The 20845-nt window shown below is 38.3% G+C and overlaps 1 protein-coding gene across 1 annotated transcript in view; it reads left to right on the forward strand.

Annotated features, from left to right (window-relative positions):
• Nucleotides 1-20845, forward strand: part of OXCT1 (3-oxoacid CoA-transferase 1) — an 83447-nt gene that overhangs the window by 48413 nt on the left and 14189 nt on the right. Inside the window, exons 11-14 of the mRNA XM_082301490.1 lie at nucleotides 172-220; nucleotides 4137-4209; nucleotides 4953-5028; nucleotides 17495-17584. Coding sequence (XP_082157616.1) covers nucleotides 172-220; nucleotides 4137-4209; nucleotides 4953-5028; nucleotides 17495-17584 — 288 coding nt within the window. The remainder of the gene's footprint in view (nucleotides 1-171; nucleotides 221-4136; nucleotides 4210-4952; nucleotides 5029-17494; nucleotides 17585-20845) is intronic.

The following is a 20845-nucleotide window of genomic DNA, read 5'->3' on the forward strand; positions in this document are numbered from 1 at the left end:
TCAGGATTTTTTTCTGATAAAAAATAGAATTCTGATTAAAAAAAGATAAAAAACCGCATGTCTGCCATGATCTGTTTTCAGTAATAAGCATTAGAAATAATACGGCAATTATGGATTGTATTTTAAAGGTATTTTATTTTAAAGTTTGACATACATCTGTATTGTTATCAGGGTCCTTATCCACTTGAAAATGAAGTAGATCCAGATCTGATTAATGCAGGTAAGTATTTAAATTAAATTTAATTAATGGAAAGTGACTATTCATTGTTAATCTAAAAATTTTCTTTTGACACAGTATTTGAACCCAGCGTCCTGTTTTATTTGATAATAAATATTAATATATTTGTCTTTTAAGTGAAGGCTTCTTTTGATCAATGACAATGTTTAACATTCTAGTTAGAGCTCATGCTTTGATTCATTTCAGTAGCTACTGGGGGAGACTCTCTTCCAGACCAGTCAGTAAACGGTCAAATCATCCTTTCCAGAAGTGAGATTGTTTCGTGCAGCCTGTATGGGAATATGGGTTTGTTTTCCTGGTGCTTTTCACCTTGAGTCTTCTAGAAAATGGTTTTCAATGATTTATGCTTGGGACATGTTTTAAAACATCCTGTGTATAATGGCCTGGTTTATTCCCAGCCAAGAATAGAACTAATTTGCATTCAGAGAGGGAGTGGTACCCAAGGCAGTGGGAAAGAGCTGCCCAGCTGGGACCTGGCACACTGAGGGCGCTGCTGCAGGCAGCTGCTTTTGCCACTGTTAGCAGGGAATGGCAGTTCTCACATACTGTGGTTGCCCAGCTGTTTTGGGGCATTTCACCTCAGAAGCAGCTATGCAATGTAAAAATGTACATTTCTTATGATTTAGTGCACCTGTCTGATTTCTTTTTGTTTTCGTGTAAAAGTTGTGCCTGTGTACATTCTCTGTTTCCATGTAAAGATACACTTAAATATTGCATTGTGACAAACCTTGCTGCTGATGTTAATGCTGTAGGTGATAGAGCTGACATTTTAGTTGTTTTTTCATATGGAAAATATACACATTTAATATTTTTCATTCGAGTATACACATTTCATATTTTTTATTCAAATATACACATGCATACATACAAATACATGTATGAGTGTGTACATATGTATCTATACAGACAGTACCTTTCTCAATGGCTGTTAGCAAGTACAATTAAACTCTGAAAAGTCAAAGGAGATAAAACACTGTCATAAAATAATTTAAATTTAGTATCAGTCCAGCAATTGTTCATTGACTTGAAACATTTGCTGCCTGGCTCAACTAAATGATACTTATCATAGTGCTATGTAATTGCCCTGTTACTGTACTATATTTTAAATGTGGAGTTATTTGAGGCCATATTCTGGTTTGAAATAAAAAATTATTAAGAAATCTACTCCACCATTTCACCAGTATCTATGTAATTGTTTTGATACACTCTATGAAGGAATATGTCAGAGGTGTGGAAGGAAAAAAAAATACTTAGAAGAAAAAAAAATACTGTAAGTGTGAAATTATATGCATGCACATTAGAACTTAAGTTTTAATATGGGTGTGCATGAAAAATGAACATATTAACAGAGTAACAGTGAAAAAATATCCAAGAACTTCATAAATTCTCTGAAAAAGTTGTGCTGTAACGTGGGAGTCAAGATAATCTTGAATTGTTATTTACAGTTGATAAGCATTTTTTAAGAGTTAATCTAGAAGGGATGAACCTAAGAGGTCAGAATGCAACATGGAAATTAGATTATTCTAGTATTGGTAATTCGATGTTAAGCAGCTTCACATGTCCCTCTGAAGCTGCAGTAGACAGGACATGGGATAGACTAACCTCAGACCTACCACCAAAATAATTATTGCTATAATTGCTGAAACATTCACATGGTTGGATTAAGACCATTCTAGGTACTTTCCAGCCAAATTTTTAAAACCATGTTGTGCTGGTTTGGACAAATTTGGAGGAAAAATATCCTCTGATAGAAGGCAGGTCACAACCACCCCTCCCCCACCAGGTTTGGGAAAAAAGAAGTTTTCCTCAGAGGAAAGTGAAAGAGATAAGAAGTATTTATTTAACAAACAAACAGGAAAAGGATAATAATGCTAAATAATAAAACTTCTCGCTGTGGAGAGAAACCTGAGAAAATTTCAGAGTCCTTCTGTAGTCTCTCTCCCCCTCCGTGGAGCTGGGTTGTGGTGGGCCCACCTCTGGGGCCTTGATGAAAAATTTTCCTGATGTGTTCTGAAGTTGAAACAGTCCAAAAAAAGAAGAAGGGAAAAAACCAAAGTCCCACGAAAACAAAGTTCAATTCTCTGTCTCCCTCCAGATAAAAAAGAGCCACAAGCTGTCTGAAAAGCAAGCAGGGTGCTTCCTCCCCTCTCTACCGCAAGCAGGATGCAGAGGAGTGTGTATCTGTGTCCTTGAACAACCACTTTGAGAAGTTTCCTCAGTTTTTTTCCTCTCCCCCCTCTCAGGCTCAGTTTAAAGGCACAGAAAGGCACAGAATTAATTTCTGGGCATAGAGCAGCGATAAGGGATACACATCAGACGGTCACCCCAAGACAGAAAAAAACAGAAGCTACATGGCAGAGGAGTAGAAATTAATCCTGTTCTCATTCATTAACTGGAATGATCCAGTATCAGCTCCAAAGTCCAGTTTGAAGTCTTTTAAACATATACTTGATTTTGGCTGTTGCCAAATTTCTCTCTGCAAATGTAATTGTATTGCTCTGAAATATGTATGGGTTTTTCTGTTTGTCCCATTTTCTTAATGTCTCACATGAAGTATATCTTGACTGAAAGGTAGACTACTGTATTAGACACTACTGTATTACAGCAGAAATATTTAAAAGTACTGACCTCCTGAGAGCATTTTCAAGAGGTGGGTAATGTGGTGCTCTTTTTACATTATTCTGTGGTCCTAAGCCTGTGTGTCTTTCTTCTCATCATTACCTTACCTTGTCACTTTATCCCAGGCTTCTATCTCCATGTTGCTGCCTGCAAACCCTGTTTTCTCTCCCCACTGCATTGGATGGGTGCCCTGTAGGGAAAGATAATTCAGGCAGTCTCAGCAGGTCTGGGTGTTAGCATGGTGAATTCTTGAGAAGTGTGCAGGACCCACTTGTATGACCTTAATTCTATACTATTCTGTGTGTCAAAATTTAATTTCCATGCAAATGGCATAAAATATATATCAGATGAACTCAATAATTAAAGCACTTATCTTAGATCTCTGCTTCAAGTTTTATGGACTGTTCCTCTCCCTTTTCCCATTCTCTTAGTTAATCTCATTGGCTTTTTTCCTTTGTTTTCTGGGAACTGTTTAATGATGTCTTATTCCCCTTCCCCTTTGTTGTTACACTGTTTCTTCTCTATGTCACCTGTTGCTAAAATATTTCGGTTTGGTTTTTTTTCCTCTCAAGTTTACCATGCTGTTTTTGTAATTCCACCTTCATCTATATTTCTTCTGCCTTTTCAGAGGCACCCTGTGTAAATGTTTGTTGCCTAGACTGATTCAAAGCACAGGCAGAAGAGGAAGTAAAGGGGCCTGGACAGAGTCGAAATAAGACGCTGCCAGGTGTGCTCCATTGCTTGACTCAAGCGTTGTTCAGAGAACAGTACAACACACAGAAGCACATTTTCTTGTGCCCTTTAAAAAAGCAAGAATAGACTAGACCTGTCATTTATTTTTTTTGTATTTTTCATTATTAGCACTATAAGTTGTTCAATCTGATCTGCTTGCTTTTCTTTGCAGCCTTTCCGTGTCCTGAAGACTTTATCTTTCTCTGTTTCAAAAGACAGTTACTTCTCACTTTTTCTGTGAATGGAGCAGAAAGCTAAAGCCCATAGATATTTCTTACACTCCGGTGTTCATGATGGCTTGTCTGGAATTGCTGGTGGTCAAAGAGCAGGCAATCCGATCATTGGAAATTCTAACAAACTGCTTCACAATTCAATAGGATTGATTAGGTTTACATGTGACGTAGTAAGTGTAATCAGGTCCGTAGCTGTACTGAATCCAAAAGAATTTGATAAAAACCTCTTACTTGTTGGTAAATACCTGTGACTTCATTTGTCAAAGAGATAAAATGCATGCATACATACATACTGTAGCTTATTTCTTTTACAGGTAAGGAGACAGTCACTGTTCTTCCAGGTTCTTCCTATTTCTCTAGCGATGAATCATTTGCAATGATAAGAGGGTATGTAACAACACAAACCCTGATCTTTTTGAAACAGGAAAAGAATAAGCTCATTAGTATTTCTTTCAAATGTGGTTAGCATTTAACAACCTGTAAAATTGTCATGGACTTAATCAGTGGTGGTTTACAGAGGGTTAGGTCTAAGTATTGGAAATAAAAATCCACTGTAACTAATAGATACCATGGTGATGTTTGTGCCTACCACCACCTGGCCATATATAAACACATTTATAACTATGTTTTAGCAACTATTTTTTTGTCATTTCCAAGTATCTAATCTGTACTTGCACGCTGTATATTTTATGTGCTCAGCTTGCAACTGTGATCCTCATTCCACCTCCTTAATGGAAATTCAACGTTCGCACCTGTTTTTTGTTTGTTTTGCAGAAAGGAGGTTGGATGCAAACAAACACTAGATCCTAATGGCTCTGAAAAGATAATGAGTGCATGTAAATATGTTAAGGAGTGTACCAAAAAGCACAAGTTCAGAGTTGATTGACTGCGCAATCAATTAACCAAACCAGACAAATGTAGGAACATTTTTGAGACTCAGTAGGCATAAAGAGACATTTGCATCAGTGATACATCTAGGGGGAAAACCCCAACTACATCTGTGACGAATGGTTGCTACCTCTGTCATATGCCACCATTTTTAAATTGATGTAATGAGAATGAACAAGAGCTTAAGGTTTGTGGGCTGTTACTTTAACATGATATGCTAATTACACACTTTCTGTTGCCAGAGGCCATGTTGATTTGACAATGCTTGGAGCTATGCAGGTGTCTAAGTACGGTGACCTGGCCAACTGGATGATTCCTGTAAGTAGGTTTCTGAACTACTGTCAGTGTACTATGTTTAGGATAACATAAATGTAGCTGAGGATCAGGCAAAGGAGAAAAGGGCAGAATTAGAATGGGGGTTGTGAAGCTAAAAGCACTAAAATAAGAGGATATGTGTATTTTTCCTGTATACTGCTGGCACCAAGCAATCCATTATCAGAAGTCAGCCTTCTAAAATTATGCTTGCACATTGTGAAAAGCAAAACATTACTTATGCAAGCCTTTTTCCTGCCTGTTGTGTCCATGCCTTTCAGATATCATGGTTCTTTTGCTGAGGACTGATGCTTTTTCTTGACAGTGACAACTTTTGTATGGTTGTACTTGGAACAGTAAGTTGAAAGAAAGTGTAAAACAGCATGTAGCTCATTACAAACTTATTTTTAAAGTCTGCATTATTTTTCTGTGTTTCTGTCAAAAGATTGCAGCATTGCCCTTTCAAATACATTAAGAAAAAAGCAATAATGCTGTATTTAGCCAAACAGACCTTCAGGTTTCAATGATAGAAATATAAGCTTATCCCAGTATTATTTAAGCAGCTGATGACATTAAGCCATTCTTTGAACTTTATGTTTTAACATTAAACAGCATAAGTAACTTTCATACTGTTGACAAGTTTACTATTTTCAATGGCTTTCAGTATGATACTTTTTGATATGGTTTGTATCAGAGATGTCTAGAAGCAGATTTTCCTATTAACCTTGTTTAAAGTAATGAGGCATATTTCTATCTGCCTGAGCAGTGTTAAAGGGCTTGGGAAACCGAAAGATGATTATAGGAGGACAAAAACCCAAATGAATATCCTGTCTCTTGGAAAAGTGTTAGTTGAACCCAGCCATCTGTGACTTCTCCAGCAGACCTTTGAGCCTGGAAGTCATGGAGCAGTGGCTGGAGCATAAGGTGGTTTTATGGAGAGGGGACAGAGTCTGACATGGGAGAGATACAAGCAGGTGTGGGAGAAAGGGTTATGTGAAGGGCTATTCCAGGTGTCTGTGTGAGCAATTGTGGGGCATGGGAAGGGGTATGGCTAGGCTGAAATGTGCCTTTCAAGATCTGAACTGCCAAAAGATAAAGACAGCATTTTGTACTAGTAAAAAGATTTGTTTACACATACATTTCTTGAAGCATTGAAGCTAAGATTGATTGTAATCTTTCTCAAAAAAGTGCAGATTTACATGTTCTTCCCTCAGTGCTTTATGTTCTCTGAAAGATACTGAGTTTCGTTTTGCATTCATACATATTGCGAAGATTATTTTTTATATCTGGTATTCCTTATTTTACCTATGAAGTTGCCTCTCAGTTCTGTTCAACCCCAAATTTATGAATAACAAGTATGTTTTCAAAACAGGGAAGTATAAAATGCAACTTTCAATACTGTTTCACTTTTTGTTACCTTTGAGATGTATCTTCTTACTACATACTACAGTCTACATCAAATGGATCCTTGTAACTTTTTGCTGTCATAATTTTCCACTCTTACTAATCTTTGGCTGTTTGCAAATTTCCTCTGCAGTAATTTTGTATTAACTTTTGAGTAAATGTGCCCAATGATACTTCATAAATCCAACCAGTAGCCTTTCCAAGCAGCAATAATTTCTCTTTGGTTACTTTTATTGAGATCTGTTGGATGGATGTTTCTTAATCTACTTTATTGATGTGTTACTGCTATTCTACAGTACAGGTTTTTAAAATGGGATTAACCAACCCATAGATATTCAGATCTCCCTGCTTTTCCTGTAAATAAGATGATATATTATTGTCAGTTAAATTTAATTATGAGAAAGATGTGTTTCTTTTTTAGTCACAAGATTTGTGTGTGGGTGATACAAAGACTGACTTTGCTGAAAACTCATAGTGTAAGGCAACTTTAAGCTGTATTTTGTTCTAACACTTTTCACTTTGTTTTTCATTTAGTTTTGGTTAAATATTTCTTATACACTGTAGCTTTTGGATTCTTGTATTGATGATATTTGCCATTATTTCAGAGGCAAGTAATAACTCTGTATGTTTTGAGCAAGCACCATCATGAAGCAGTCTTTTCTGTCCCATAAGAGCTTGCTAACACTTGAACCGTAGCGTGTGCATGTATGTGTTTACTTGCACTTATTATTATGAACTGAGCTGAGGAAGTCTCACTGCAGTAATTACAGCCCTTTATCTTTGCTCTTATCTGCTGACTTTTAATGGAGAGAAAAATCCCATGAGTAAAGGAAGAAGAGGGTGTGAATATTTTAAGCACATGCAGTAAACAATGCTGTTTGCTTAGCAGAAGTTACTTCCTAAATACTGGCATTTATTGGTAATTTTATTCCATTAAGCACTACTACTTAATGGCTTTTTGTCTTCCTCACTTTGGTATTTCTCCAACTAACAAGAGGGTTTCTGAGGAGGGAAAGGAAGGAGGTGGCAAATTTCAGTGAATCCCCTGGAAACAGAGTGCAGCTGGGAGAAGGTGGCCAAGAGAGGCTGAAGAGAAGCACTGAGGTCATGGTTATGGTGTAGGGCAGATAGGCCAGAACAGATAGCCCGTAGCTGCTGGTTGCTACTGGATGGATACTACCTTTCATTTCATGAGTGCAGAACACAGTATCTGACCTGTCTGTGTCTCAAGCTAATGTCAGATATTGTCAGAATAGCAGGGCAGCTTCCCAGCATGTACAGAGCAGCAGCATTAATTGTCTCACATGGGTTTTTAAAAGTTGGGGGATTGACTGCACAAATCCCTGCATGTACTTGCTTTGTTTGAGTTCCTTTCTACCAGTGTCTTTTTGAAACCCTTGGAATAAAAACGTTTATGAAACAGTTTCTGCTGCCCTTCTGCAAGGGCAGAAGCTTACTACAAAGTACTACAGCTTCAGCTTGCGCAAAGTACTGCTTTATTTTCCCCATTCTTCCTGAGGGAAGGCACATAACTATGATTGCTGTTGTGATGTGTATCAGAGGCTGGACATAGGTCAGAACAAAACACCAGAACTTCTGCCATGTTCCCATGTGACACCAAGGCTTCTGTCTTTTTAATACACATTTCTGAGCATCCCATAACATTAAACAACCCTAATATGACTACTGATACAGCTAACGTGCTGTACTAGGAGAAAAAATACTGAAACAATAGTGGAGGATCCCTGCAGCTGGAATTTGATGGATCTGAAAGCACAAAATGGATGAAATGTCCATGACATCAGATTTCACTACGCAGAAACTTCTTACAGAGGAAAAATATAACTATGCAGTAAATCATTAATGAGAAGGTAGCATACTCAGGAGGACTACAAGGATGTCATGAGGTTATGTAGGGAGAGTATTAGAAGAGCCAAAGTCCAACTTAATTTGGCTATTGCCATTGGAGATAGTAAAAAGTGCTTCTGTAAATACATTAATAACAAAAAAAGGGCTAAGGAGGTTCTCCATCCTTCATTGGATGCAGGGTGAAACATAGTGGCAAAAGACATGGAAAAGGCTGAGGAACCTAATACCTTCTTTGCCCTAGTCTTTTATGGTAAGACCTTAAAAGGCCAGTTTTCCCCCAGGTACTGAGCCCCCTGAACTAGAAAATAGGGGCAGGAAGCAGAATAAAGCCTCCACAATCTGGAGGAAGCGGTCAGGGACCAGTCACACTACTTAGACACACACACATCTATGGGACCAGATGGGAGCCACCCCAAGGTACTGAGGGTACTGGTGAATGTGCTCACTGAGACATTTTCCATCATTTACCAACAGTCCTCGTTAACCTGGGAGGTCCAGGTGACTGGAGGTTGGCAGGTGTGACACCTGTCTACAGAAGGGCCAGAAGAATGATCGAGGGAACTGCAGGTCTGTCAGCCTGCACTTAGTGTTAGGGAAGGTCATGGAATAGATCCTCCTGAGTGCTGTCATGCAGGGCATACAGGACAACCAGGGGAGCAGCCAGATGGCTTTAGGAAAGTTAAGTCCTGCTTGAGAACCTGATCTTTTTCTATGACAGGGTGACAGGCTTAGTGGATGATGGAAAGGCTGTGGATATTGTCTACCTAGACTTCAGTAAAACTTTTGATATCATTTCCCACAACATTCTTCTGGACAAACTGGCTGCTCATGGCTTGGATGGGAGGACAGTTGGATGGGTAAAGAACTGTGGGTGGCCGGTCCGAGGGAGTGGTGGTGAATGGAGTTACATCCATCTGTGGCTGGTCACTAGTAGAGTTCCGCAGGGCTCAGTATTGGGGCCAGCCCTGACTAATATCAGTCAGTTTGCTGGTGACACCACATTGGGCAGGAGTGTTGATCTGCTGGAGGGCAGGAAGGCCCTGCAGAGAGGTCTGGACTGGCTGGATCCATGGGCTGAGGCCAATGGTGTGAGGTTCAACAAGGCCAAGTGCTGGGTCCTGATCGTGAGTCACAACAACCCCAGGCAGCGCCACAGGCTGGGGTAGAGTGGCTGGAAAGCCACCCAGTTCTGGAAAGACATTGAGGTGCTGGAGCGTGTCCACAGAAGGCAACAAAACCGGTGAAGGGTCTGGAGCACAAGTTCTGTGAGGAGCAGCTGAGGGAGCTGGAGGTGTTTAGCCTGTGGAAAAGAAGGCTCAGGGAAGACCTTACCGCTGTCTACAATTCCCTGAAAGGAGGTCATAGCCAGGTGGGGGTTAGCCTTGTCTCCCAGCAACTGATAGTACAAGAGGAAATGGCCTTAAGTGTTTTCAGGGCAGGTTTAGATTCAATATTAGGAACATTTTCCTCACCAAAAAGGTTGTCAAGCATTGGACCAAATTCTCCAGGGAGGTGATGGAGTCAGCATCCCTGGAGGTATTTAGATGTGTAGATATGGCACTTAGTACCAACCATAAAGAGGACTGTGGACTGATTAACAAACTGGATTTGTGTAAGTTCACAAGGGCAGACAGGATACATCCAGAGGTGCAAAAGAAGCTGGCCATTTCCTAAGGCAACAGGCTCAAATTCTAGTGGCTGGAAGTTAACAAGCAGCAGCCTCAGAGATGATACAGGGCCTGACCCTATTTAGCATCTCTGTTCTCTACAAACAGCACAAACCAAGAGAATAAACCCTAGCTTTGTATATTCTTCAACTGGAGTCTAAAATTTATGTTTTGATAGTAGTAGTAGTAGTGCAGTTAGTTAGCACGAAGAGAAGAGAGTGATGTAATTTGTGCAGGAGGTGCAGTTTGGATACATAAATCTGTATCATTCTTGGGAAGAAAAAAATCCTTAAATTTTAGAATCAGCAGCCTGAGATTTTAATGCTCTAGCTTGGACTAGCCAAACCTAGAGGATTAAAACATTAAGAATTAAATAAAATTACACAAAAATTCTAAGCTTTATCAGAGAAGATTATCTGAAAAAAAGAAATGAGAAAACCTAATTCAAATTCAATAATAAATCTTTTAATTTACAGTCTGTAGAAGTTAGTATAACCTAAGGCTTTAGGAATATAATTTTATTCATTATTGGTAGTTTTTCTACAGAGCTTCAAAGTACATATTTTGCACAGTTTTGGGAGCTTTGACCATGAAGTGAATTTCATTAGTAAAGACATTCTTAAAATAAAAGTTAACTGACAGAGACCAGCCTGCTCTGTGTCTGCATGATGGTTTTTTGGTTTCATTTTTGCCTTTAGCTACTATTTGTTGTGCCAAGCCTGGGAACAGAGGGCTCCACACCAAGAGTTTTTCTTATGTAAAATTATCATTTTTAATGATGGAAGAAAGGACAGGTATCCCAGAATGCATCCCTGAATGCCTGAGAGCACTGTAGGTCTTCTTTGAGGAGCCCTATTGCAGCCTGTTTGTCACTCTGCTTGAGTAGGAGTGTCTTTGCACAAGGCATATTTTCATTTTTAATCCAAGCCTATTGTCTAGTTACTCTCCTAGTTCTCCTAATATATCTGTGGCACTGAATGCAGCTCTGTTTTGTTTCAAGCTGTACAGCATTGCAAGAAAGGCATTTTATATATTAACTATAAAATGGGCTAAAATAGGTATGAGTAGAAAATACACAGGTTAATTATGCTCAATGACTGGGTTTCTCTCAGTAGTAATATGAAGTTGTCTGATGTCTAGGACATGAGTAAGGCTACATCAGTTGTTGAACAAAGGAGAAGGATGGGACTTGTGGTTACCCAGAGTCTCCTTGGAAATCTACTTTTCAGCGGGATATTAGTTTAGTATGAAGATGTATTAGGCTTTTGCAGACACATCTTGAAATTAAGCCTACAGTAATATATCAGCTTACTGCTTATCTCCCAACAAACATGTGCGTGAAAGCCCTGCAGAGCCTTTGCAACACATAATTATCACTCTTGCAAGAGTCCTGCAGCCAAAAAGGAGAAACTGAGTGTATTGTGTTGGCTCTACCTCTTCCACCTTTTTGAGGGCTTTTTCTATCAATTTTCTTCATGTTTATTTCTCTTCAGACTGTATGGAAGGAATGTAGGAGCTCCCTATTGGTATTTTATTCATACTCTTAAATTTTCAATGTGGGAAGTGGCAGCTCTGTGTAATGAGAGCAGCTGAAGAAATTCTGCCTGTCTCAAAAATACAAGCATATGTCAAAAGACTTCTGATCTGTGGGTTAGTGGTGAGAATTGTTACTACGATATGGAGCCATCACTTTCGATTGAGACTAGTATTATGTTGGCAGTAAAATTTAATTATTGCATGCCATGCCGTGTGTTTTGGAAGTGGTATGCAAAGGTAAATGGACAGCTTAATTGTCCCATTACACTGAAATAACATTCATCACTGTAAAGCAAATCCATTTCAATGAAGCATGTCACAGACTGTTTTGCATTGCTCCTGAGATGCAGTTTCTCAGTGTATTCATTTGAATTTTACTCTGTCATTCAAATATGTTGCCAATGGTTATTTCAAGTTAGGTTTATGGGACAACAAAGGAATAAAATTTGTCCAGCTTTCTTTGCACATATTTTATGCACCCCTAATTTTCTGATCATGGAAGATAAGAATATAAATATAGTTAGTGCACATATTTTTGTATGTTAAAAGTTAGGGAAGAGTTATTATTACATTTTGCCAAAAAAAGAAGTAATTCAAGAACTTATGCTCCATTCTTTCAGAAATTAGATTTACTTTTTAGTTTTGCTTTTCACTATGTGTTTGTGTGTGTGTTAGGCGATATCTGGATAACATTCTTCAAAATCAGGCCATTTCTTATATGGCTAAGCCATACAACTAGGTTTTTTTGTATCTTTAAAAAAAATACATTTACCCTGTTGTGAATGTAGTGTGTGTTCAGTTTTGTTGTATTCAGCCTGTATTAGCTTTTTGTTGTGTTGTTGCATTACCCACTCTACTGATTGAAAAATCCTGTTAATAACTTCCGTTTTTTTTCTCAGAGTAAAATCTAATCTAGCTCTCCTAGTTGGCAGTGTAATTACAATAATTCTGTAAGTGGGACATATAAGGACATAGAATCAGTGTAAAATAGAACAAGGAAGTATAGTTCACAACACTTGAGCTTTATCCATCTTTTTGATACAATCTTCATCCAGTCTTTTTTCACTGGAAAAGTAGAAAGTGAAATCGGGAAGAGTTGTGACTTTCCATTTTAGAATCAACTACAAATATAACTTTAATATATCCTTTAAATACAGGACAGGGCTGTTAGCAACAGGCAAAGGAGACATCTACATTTTTATGAAGTTAGAGTAGATATGTGCACATATTTTTTTTTTAATATTACCTTCTGATTGTTAGTTTGGGTTTTTTTAATAAAACAAAGGTTTGAGCTAATACGCACTTTCCCAAACCAACCAGGTGTAACCCCACAAACAATTGAGATAGTTATGTATGGCTCTGATGACCTCCTTCCCAGTGCTGTGCTGTTTCATGCTGACACGTCTGTGCTGGCAGGCAGTATTTATACAGAGCGAGAGCTGTGTGTCTTACGTGTGTTAGCAATACTGCAGAGAGGGACAGAGCAGAGACCTTTGAAGGGGCCTTCAGTTTATCCTTTTGACTGCAGCATTAGCACAACTGATGGTCGTGATGGCAGTATCTTGTATCCACTGCATTACCTTAATTTCTGCTTTTCTCTGTGAAGTTCATACTGTTCCAGTTGCTCTGAATTTTAGTGCTTATCCCTGGCATGATACAATCATTTCCTTTCATAAGGACAGCTTTCATACCTTTTTTCCTTTCATACCTGACACCTCGTCTGTGTCTGTGGCCATGAGAGACAATGCTGACATCTTTAAATTCTTTGCTCTCTCATCCTAGGAATCTTGTTCATGATGTTCAGGGGGATGCCTGAAAATTGAGGTTGAATGGGAAGTTTGCAGTTTAAACTAGAAGCACTGGTTATCTTACCATAAGACTTTTTGAAACAGCAGTTTCGCTGACTTTGAGCATAGTGTGAGGCATGTCTATTCTGTTATCTCATGGAAGCAAAGAGAAATTTCAGACTGAATGCTATTTGTTTAATACAATATTAGGGCAGCTGGCAACATGGTCAAGGAATCTTAAGAGGGAAGTGGCTTGGTTCTGTTCCAAACAGGTGTACATTTTCACCTTGCATGTGTTTTGATATTCAGTTTTAAAGGGAATTATTCGAGATGCATTTACCACTGACAAGTTTTCCTTGTTTCTTAAAGTCATCATGAGCATCTGCTCTGCTGTGCTGTTGGTGCAATACCTGTTTGTCTCAAAAGATTGTGTTATTTTAACTTAAGTACAACAGTTCAGGTGCATTTTGTCATACAATATTAGGAGTAGGTATAAAATTCAGTTACAGAAGAAAAGTTCTTCCCCCTGGGAATATAGAGGAAGGTTTTAAAACACCAGCATGGATTCAAGACCTTAATAGTGTTAGAGGGCTGCTGAATTTTTCTCTTTTCTCTCAACTATCTCTTCTTTATCTATCTGCTTGAATTTTCTTATAAATTGTTTCCTGCTTGCTATAGCACCTTCCTAGCTTGCTGAAATATCATTTAGGCAAAACTTCGCATTCTCTTGAAAAATATCTTGACTGTCTTGCCCACATTGGAGTACTCACAAGTTTCCACTAGAATGCCAGGTTGTCTTGGGTGCCACATGTGACCAAACAAACACGAAGGTTTCTGTTTAGGAATTGCTATTAGGCTAAATTAATTCCTCAGACTCTTTCAGGTATTTTGACTACTCAAGTAATGTTCCGATATAAACGCATTAGATGAGAAAATATGTACCCTTCTCTCATATTTTCTTAATGATGTCCCATCACCACAATAACAAAACAGTTTATTTTGCAGTAAGTAGGCATTATAAGAATTTGCACTAATACTGTGTAGGTTCATGGCCTACACAAAGAAGCAGAAGAGCTGATGATCTCAGTTAAAAAACCCAAAGCATCAGGTCCAAAATTTCCATGTCTTGCACTCCAGTATTATTTGGACTGAGACTTAGAAAAAACTGCTGATGCAAGCACAATGGGAAAAGCAGAATTCCCACCTTGTATTGTAACTGAGAAGCTGCAAGGAAATTGTCAGCTTGTGTCTGTTCTCCACCCAACCCTCTGTATAAATACTGCCAACATTGGACCTCCCAGGAAGTGCATGGCTAATTCAAAAATCTTTTATTCTTACTTCAAGATCTTTCTGATGAAATGGTTTTATAACAGTGCTTCAAATTACCAGTATTTTACTGCTGCACTGTCTTTCCTTCTGAAAGGTTTCTGAAGCTAGCAGTACCAATGTAATTGAGAACTAACAAAAATAATCTTAAATAAATAAATGGAGGGAGCAGGGTGGGGCAAAAATGAGCAAAGTGTCTTTTTGGAATCGCCTTTTAGTCTCGAATATTTTAATTCAAATTTAGCATGCAGGTGTCCCCTTTTCCAGTATGGTGTGGGGGAAAGTGCTAGTTGTGGTAGTTTGGTAGATGCACTGAGAGCAATACAAATCTCTTATGCTTTGGATATTCCTCAAAATAAAAGCATGGAATTGGCTAGTTGCATTTAGTGCTGAATTGATTTGCATTACCAGGCACCACCCAATAGCATTGAATATGTTTTCTAAAGAGAAAGAGCAGATGAAGCAATTTAAAATCCCTAAGTTCTTCTCTTCAGCTTGCATTTTTCTCTTTCTTCATGCACAGTGGGATGATGTCTCTTCTCTCAGTTCTGGATGACAGCTTCTCCACCAGTACATTTGTTGTTGACCTTCATCAGCACTTAGTTCCTCAGGAATTTACTTGTTGCTGTGGGTCTTTTGTAGTTAATAGAACTAAAAGGCCTGGAAATGAGGTAATGGCATTGTCAGGACAGTTATATTGATACCATAATCCTCAGTGCAAACAGATTCTGAGTTACTGGGGAGATAATATGTCATCTTCAGCTACTCTGCATTATCTTGTCATGGAGCCTCTGGTAGGCAGGTAAGAGGTCACTGTAAGAGCTCTGTATTTCCTGGCAGGATGGAGAATAATCCAAGCAGTGCCAGGAAGTTAAGGACAGAGGTAAATCCTTTTCACATTTGTATTTGCTAAGAAATATTTAGTAGTAATGATAATTTATGTGATAAATATTAAATATTAGTCTGACTGAACAGTTCCAAAAGGTTTGTTTATAGATTTAGGAAGATGTGATTTATTCTTCACTGTGCCAACAGTAGGTAAATAAGAAATTTTTTTGGGTGGGGTGGGATGTGGGGTGTGAATACTGGCTTCGTTACATAAGAGACCATAATGATCAAGAGAATAACTAGTAGCTGGCCTGGCAGTTTGAGATAAGTCTCTTCCTTATATTTTTTATGATGGACCATAGGTACTCATACTTGTAAGGTATTGAATCACATTGCTGATAAAAGGAAGCATAAGAGAAAAGCTTTGTACTAGGAAGTTTTCCAGGCATTTAATCATAAACTTTTAGGGTTTGTATCCATAACAGTATATGGTATATTACTGTCCCTATAACCTGTCAAAAACAAATGGAAACCATTTGAGACAGAAGTTAATTTATTTTAATCTGTAAAATTGACAGATTTTGACAGAATCAGAATATTCTGAGTTTGAAGGAACCCACAAGGATCATCAAAGTCCAACTCCTGGCCCTGCACAGCACCGTCCCCAAGAGTCACACCACGTGCCTGAGGGCATTGTCCAAATGCTACTTGAGCTCTGTCGGGCTTGGTGCTGTGACCACTTCCCTCAGGAGCCTGTTCCAGTGCCCAGCCACCCTCTGGGTGAAGAACCCTTTTCTGATATCCGGCCTAAACCACCCCTGACACAACTTAAGGCCACGGCCTCGGGTCCTGTCACTGATCACCACAGAGATCAGTGTCTGTCTCTCCTCTTCCCCTCATGAGGAAATTGTAACTGCAGTGAGGTCTCCCCTCAGTCTCCTCTTCCCCAGGCTGACCTGACCGCAGCCACTCCTCATATGGCTTCCCCTCAAGGCCCTTCACCATCCTCATTGCTCTCCTTGTGTCACATTTCCTACTAGCCTCTCCTATCATGCGGGTGTTCCACTCCCCTTTCTTTCCTCCTCAGCAACTCTGGATTGGTATGTGAGATTGTTGCCATCTTTGATTATTGGAGTCTAGTGCTTGTTCAAAAACAATTGCTCTGCTCATACTCATAGAACTTTGTACTTTTAATCATTTCCTGTCAGTAGTGTGTTGTGTCTGGATCTCTTTCCCTTCCAAGATCAGATGTATCCAGTTTTAGGTGATGGAAGCAGGCAGGGTTGAGTGCCATAGCATTATGGAAAGTAAAAATAGAGGTAGCTGAACACCAAGCCATAAGACACCTGCCGTGATAACACGTGCAATTCTAACACACTTTGAGAGAGGAATGAGTCCAGAGGCTGAAAACACTGCTTGGTTTGAGGGACAAGCAGAAGTGAGTACTGAGGCACATTTATGTATTTGCTCATACTCTGAAATGACCTCTACAGACATCTGGAATAGAACAAAAACAATTGGTTTGTGCTGATATAGTGGTACAAGGCATGGCTTTCTGAAGTGGCAAGAGACTTTCCAAACTGTCAGGTGGACGTGCAGTGCTCAGATGTTCTTGTTGCTGCATTTCATAAGTAGGGATTTCTTTTGAGGAAGTAATGACATTTCCATCAACAGGAAGATGTACACTTTGCTTTTCAAGTGACAGAATCATTGGAACTAAATTCATTGCTCCTCAGCGTCAGTGCTTCCACTAAGCCAAGGATACTACTCAGATTTAGGTTACACCCCAGGGCACCAGCCATGGCAGTGGATCTCTTTATTCTACTCATCATTCTTCTCCTATTTTCATCATATAGAGCCTAGAATGAGACAGCTCCTTTCACTCTGTTGGTGTTTGAATACTGTGGTTATGAAATAGGTGGGTGTTGATGCAGGAAAAGGTGACTATCTTGTGCTGCCACTTGCAGCCACAATATTATCTTCTTTTTTTTTTTAATAATAATAATAATAGTAATAATAAATAATATTACATTTCCATTAAAATTTTAATTTTAGGGTAAGATGGTGAAAGGAATGGGGGGTGCCATGGACCTGGTATCCAGCGCACAGACCAAAGTGGTTGTCACCATGGAGCACTCAGCCAAGGTAAGGCTCTGCTGCTTCTTTCTAAATTAGTGGTTTTTGCTGCACCAAAAAAAAAGGAAGTAAACAGGAAAAAAAGCACTTTTTCGTTCTGCTACTCTGTGAGGATTTGACAGTTTTGCTGTTATTTATTATGGTGGTGCAACTGGAGGGTAGGTTAGTATGGTTCCACTCTTGTAAGTGAACCATTCACCATGGGAAAAAAAATGAAATATTAACTTGATGTTTAAAAGCTGCACACATTTTTTTAGCTACTTCATGCAAATTTAATAGGGGTAGCCATTGCCAAAGCTACAGTAGATGCTACTCTACTCTTTTCCTCAGAATAATTTGAAAAATTAGGTTTCCCACGGTTAAATACTTGTTATGATGGAAAGTTATTTACCTTTGAAATTGCCAGTCAAATTGGTACTAACAGCTTAATAGAATATATTTTTTGGCATGATGAGATGCAGGCTACCTTGCATCATTATGTGTAAGTGGTTAATCTAGAGACTTCTTTGTGGGGGTAGTGATAAAGGTATATGCTATAGATATAAATCCCCCCCAAAGATCATAGGAAACTTTTCATTTGAAACTTCTAACACAGGAGAAAAAATGTACTGAAGGAGAAAAATCTCTATCCCAAATGTTTAAAAATTTGCTTTTTGTTTAATTTTTTTTTCTGTTATTCCAAATTTGTTATATGTCTGCAACAAGGATTAGTTTTGTATTGTTCAAAATAATATCTCTTGTCAGAATTTGTGTAGTAAGCTATAGTAAATATGGAAATATGAGAGTAAATATATTAACAGTTGTGTTTTTAATGAGATTTGAAGAATTAATTTTCACTTGAAAATAAAAAAGAATTGAATAATATAGTAGTTTCACAATTTCTACTAAATTGTGATCTTAAGGGGCACATTTCGAGTAACAGGGCTGAGTTTAACCCAATAGTTTTCATGTTCATATGCATAAATAAGTAAATGAGAGTATAAAACAAATTTGTCTCTATGACTTGCATCACTATCACACAGCCTCCCAAAAATTGCAGTAACATATGTAGTTATCTGTTTGCTCAGACACACACTTCAGGTATTAATGTGGTCTGAATAAATATTTATGCTAAATGTCTACATACTGTGGAATTTGGTTAAGGCTTAGAGTCCACACACACTAAAATGATTCAAACCAGTTTTTCTCTTAAAGGTACTATTGCTAAAATATTTTTCCAAAACAGTGTTCGGAAATTGTTTGCTGGGTTGTTTTTGTTATGTCTGTAGGAGTACTGGAACAGGAAAAGAGTGAGAACAGAGATAGGTTCACTGTTAGGGACAGGTCAGGCATAGAAGTATTTATCTTGGCATAGGTATACCTACTTTGGGCACCTTTGTGCATGGTGTGCCTGGTGTGCACTTCTGGAGAGCCAGTTACAGGTTTTCATAAATTATTTCTTCTGCTTTTGTGAGAAGGCACTGCCAAATTAAACAGTATGCATCATTTTTATTTTATTCTTATGTTTAAATGGCACTCTTTCCTCTTACCTAGCTTCTTTCTGGGGTCTTCATATCAATGCTTCTTGCTTGCTCAAATGTGAAGATGATGAAATATATATATCTAGTATTTAGAGATCAATGCTGCTGTTAGAGTTTTCAGGTGCTCTTCCTTTTGTTCCTTTTTTTTTTTTTTTTAATTAGTAGGCAAGTAAATATAGCACCCATGAGGCCAATTCTGAAAGTCAGACGCCTTTTGTTGGGGCTGACTGCTTCTCACAGAGCTGATTTTCTATTTATGGCTTTTTAATTCTTTACACCAAATACTTTCTCAAAAACTTACTGCATATGAATCTCTGCATCAGAGGAGCAATCCTTCGTCCTGCTCAAAGCCCTGTGTATGCTACTGAGTGAAAGAAATGTCTGCATGTAGTGAGACAGTCTGTTGTGTCTACTGTCTCTTTAGTAAAGGGGTGTTTTTGTAATCTTATTCTCCAAATAAATAAGAAATCTACCATCAGACATGAAAGTTTCCTGTAAATCAGCAGCAGTCAAGATTTGATGAATGGAAATACAGTGGCAGACATGGGATATAGGCAGTGCCTTCAGTGGGCGTGTTCAAGAGGTGCTGCAATAGGTAGTTCTTATGCTAGTTTTGTTTGATACGTGATCTTGTGAAGGATCTTCTAATCCTTTTCAAGTTTGGTTGTTTGCTTTTTTTAATAATAATGATGGCTTGTTAAACATTAAAGTAAGTTTTCTAAGAGTTTAATAGCCCTTCTCCTTTCAGGACACATATTGCACTTTTTAAACATAGAAATAGGCTGGGTCCTTGCAGCACAGGCAGAATATAATTTACACTAAATTATGATGGTGGAACTAGTAACTTGTCTTACCACTCAAGCAATTTTACTCTTTTAAAACTCTGATCTGCAGTATGTTACAAATACAAATAAATATGCTCAGTCCCAAGTTAATGACACTTCTAATTACTTAAGTTTTTATATGTAATGAAAGCAAAAATGTACAGAAGATAGATGAGACAACATGAAATCAGCTTCGTAGAAGAGTCTTCAGCTTAAGAAATGCTATTGAGGAAGGGTAACGAAGTACACAAAATAAAGAGGGAATGGAGAAGGTAGATGCAGAATTGCCACTGCCTTATAAACAAAATAGGGATAACTAACTGAAATTAATTGAAACAGGAAGAAACACTTTCCACAGCCAGCTAATGAAGTTGTGGACGATAGCAGAATGATGCAAAATCTCAAGGAATTAAATCTATGTAAAAGGGACTAAACTATTTTATGAGATTGAGTTCATCAATGACAGTTAAATACCACTGCCTGGAAGCAGTCTCTGCAGAGAAAATCTGTTCATTACATCATATCAGGAACCAAGAGGGCATACTGCAGAAGGGTATTTCAATTTTTGTTCCATATGCTTAGGCCACTGTGAGACACTTGTCAAATAGACCTTAAGTCAAATTCATTAGTTTTTCTTAGTGTAGTTTTTGATAAATTACCTCTTCTTTTATAGCTATGAAGAAAAGAGTAATAGAATATAAGCTTGTTATTTAATGTCTAAACAGTCCCTGTGCATCTGTGTCTAATTTGCTAAATACTGCCTGAGAGAATTAGAAGTCAAGTTCTTCCCCCCATACCATCATTGACATGTTTTGCAAAGCATGGCAAAGTAATGGCTGGTAATTGTTCCATGTTGTGAAATGAGTTGTCTACATTGTTCAGCAAAATAGAATGGAGACTGGTTTTAAGCGCTTGATTTGGGCATG

This window comes from Coloeus monedula (assembly GCF_965178545.1).
Source record: "Coloeus monedula genome assembly, chromosome: Z".
In the NCBI taxonomy this organism is placed as follows: domain Eukaryota; kingdom Metazoa; phylum Chordata; class Aves; order Passeriformes; family Corvidae; genus Coloeus; species Coloeus monedula.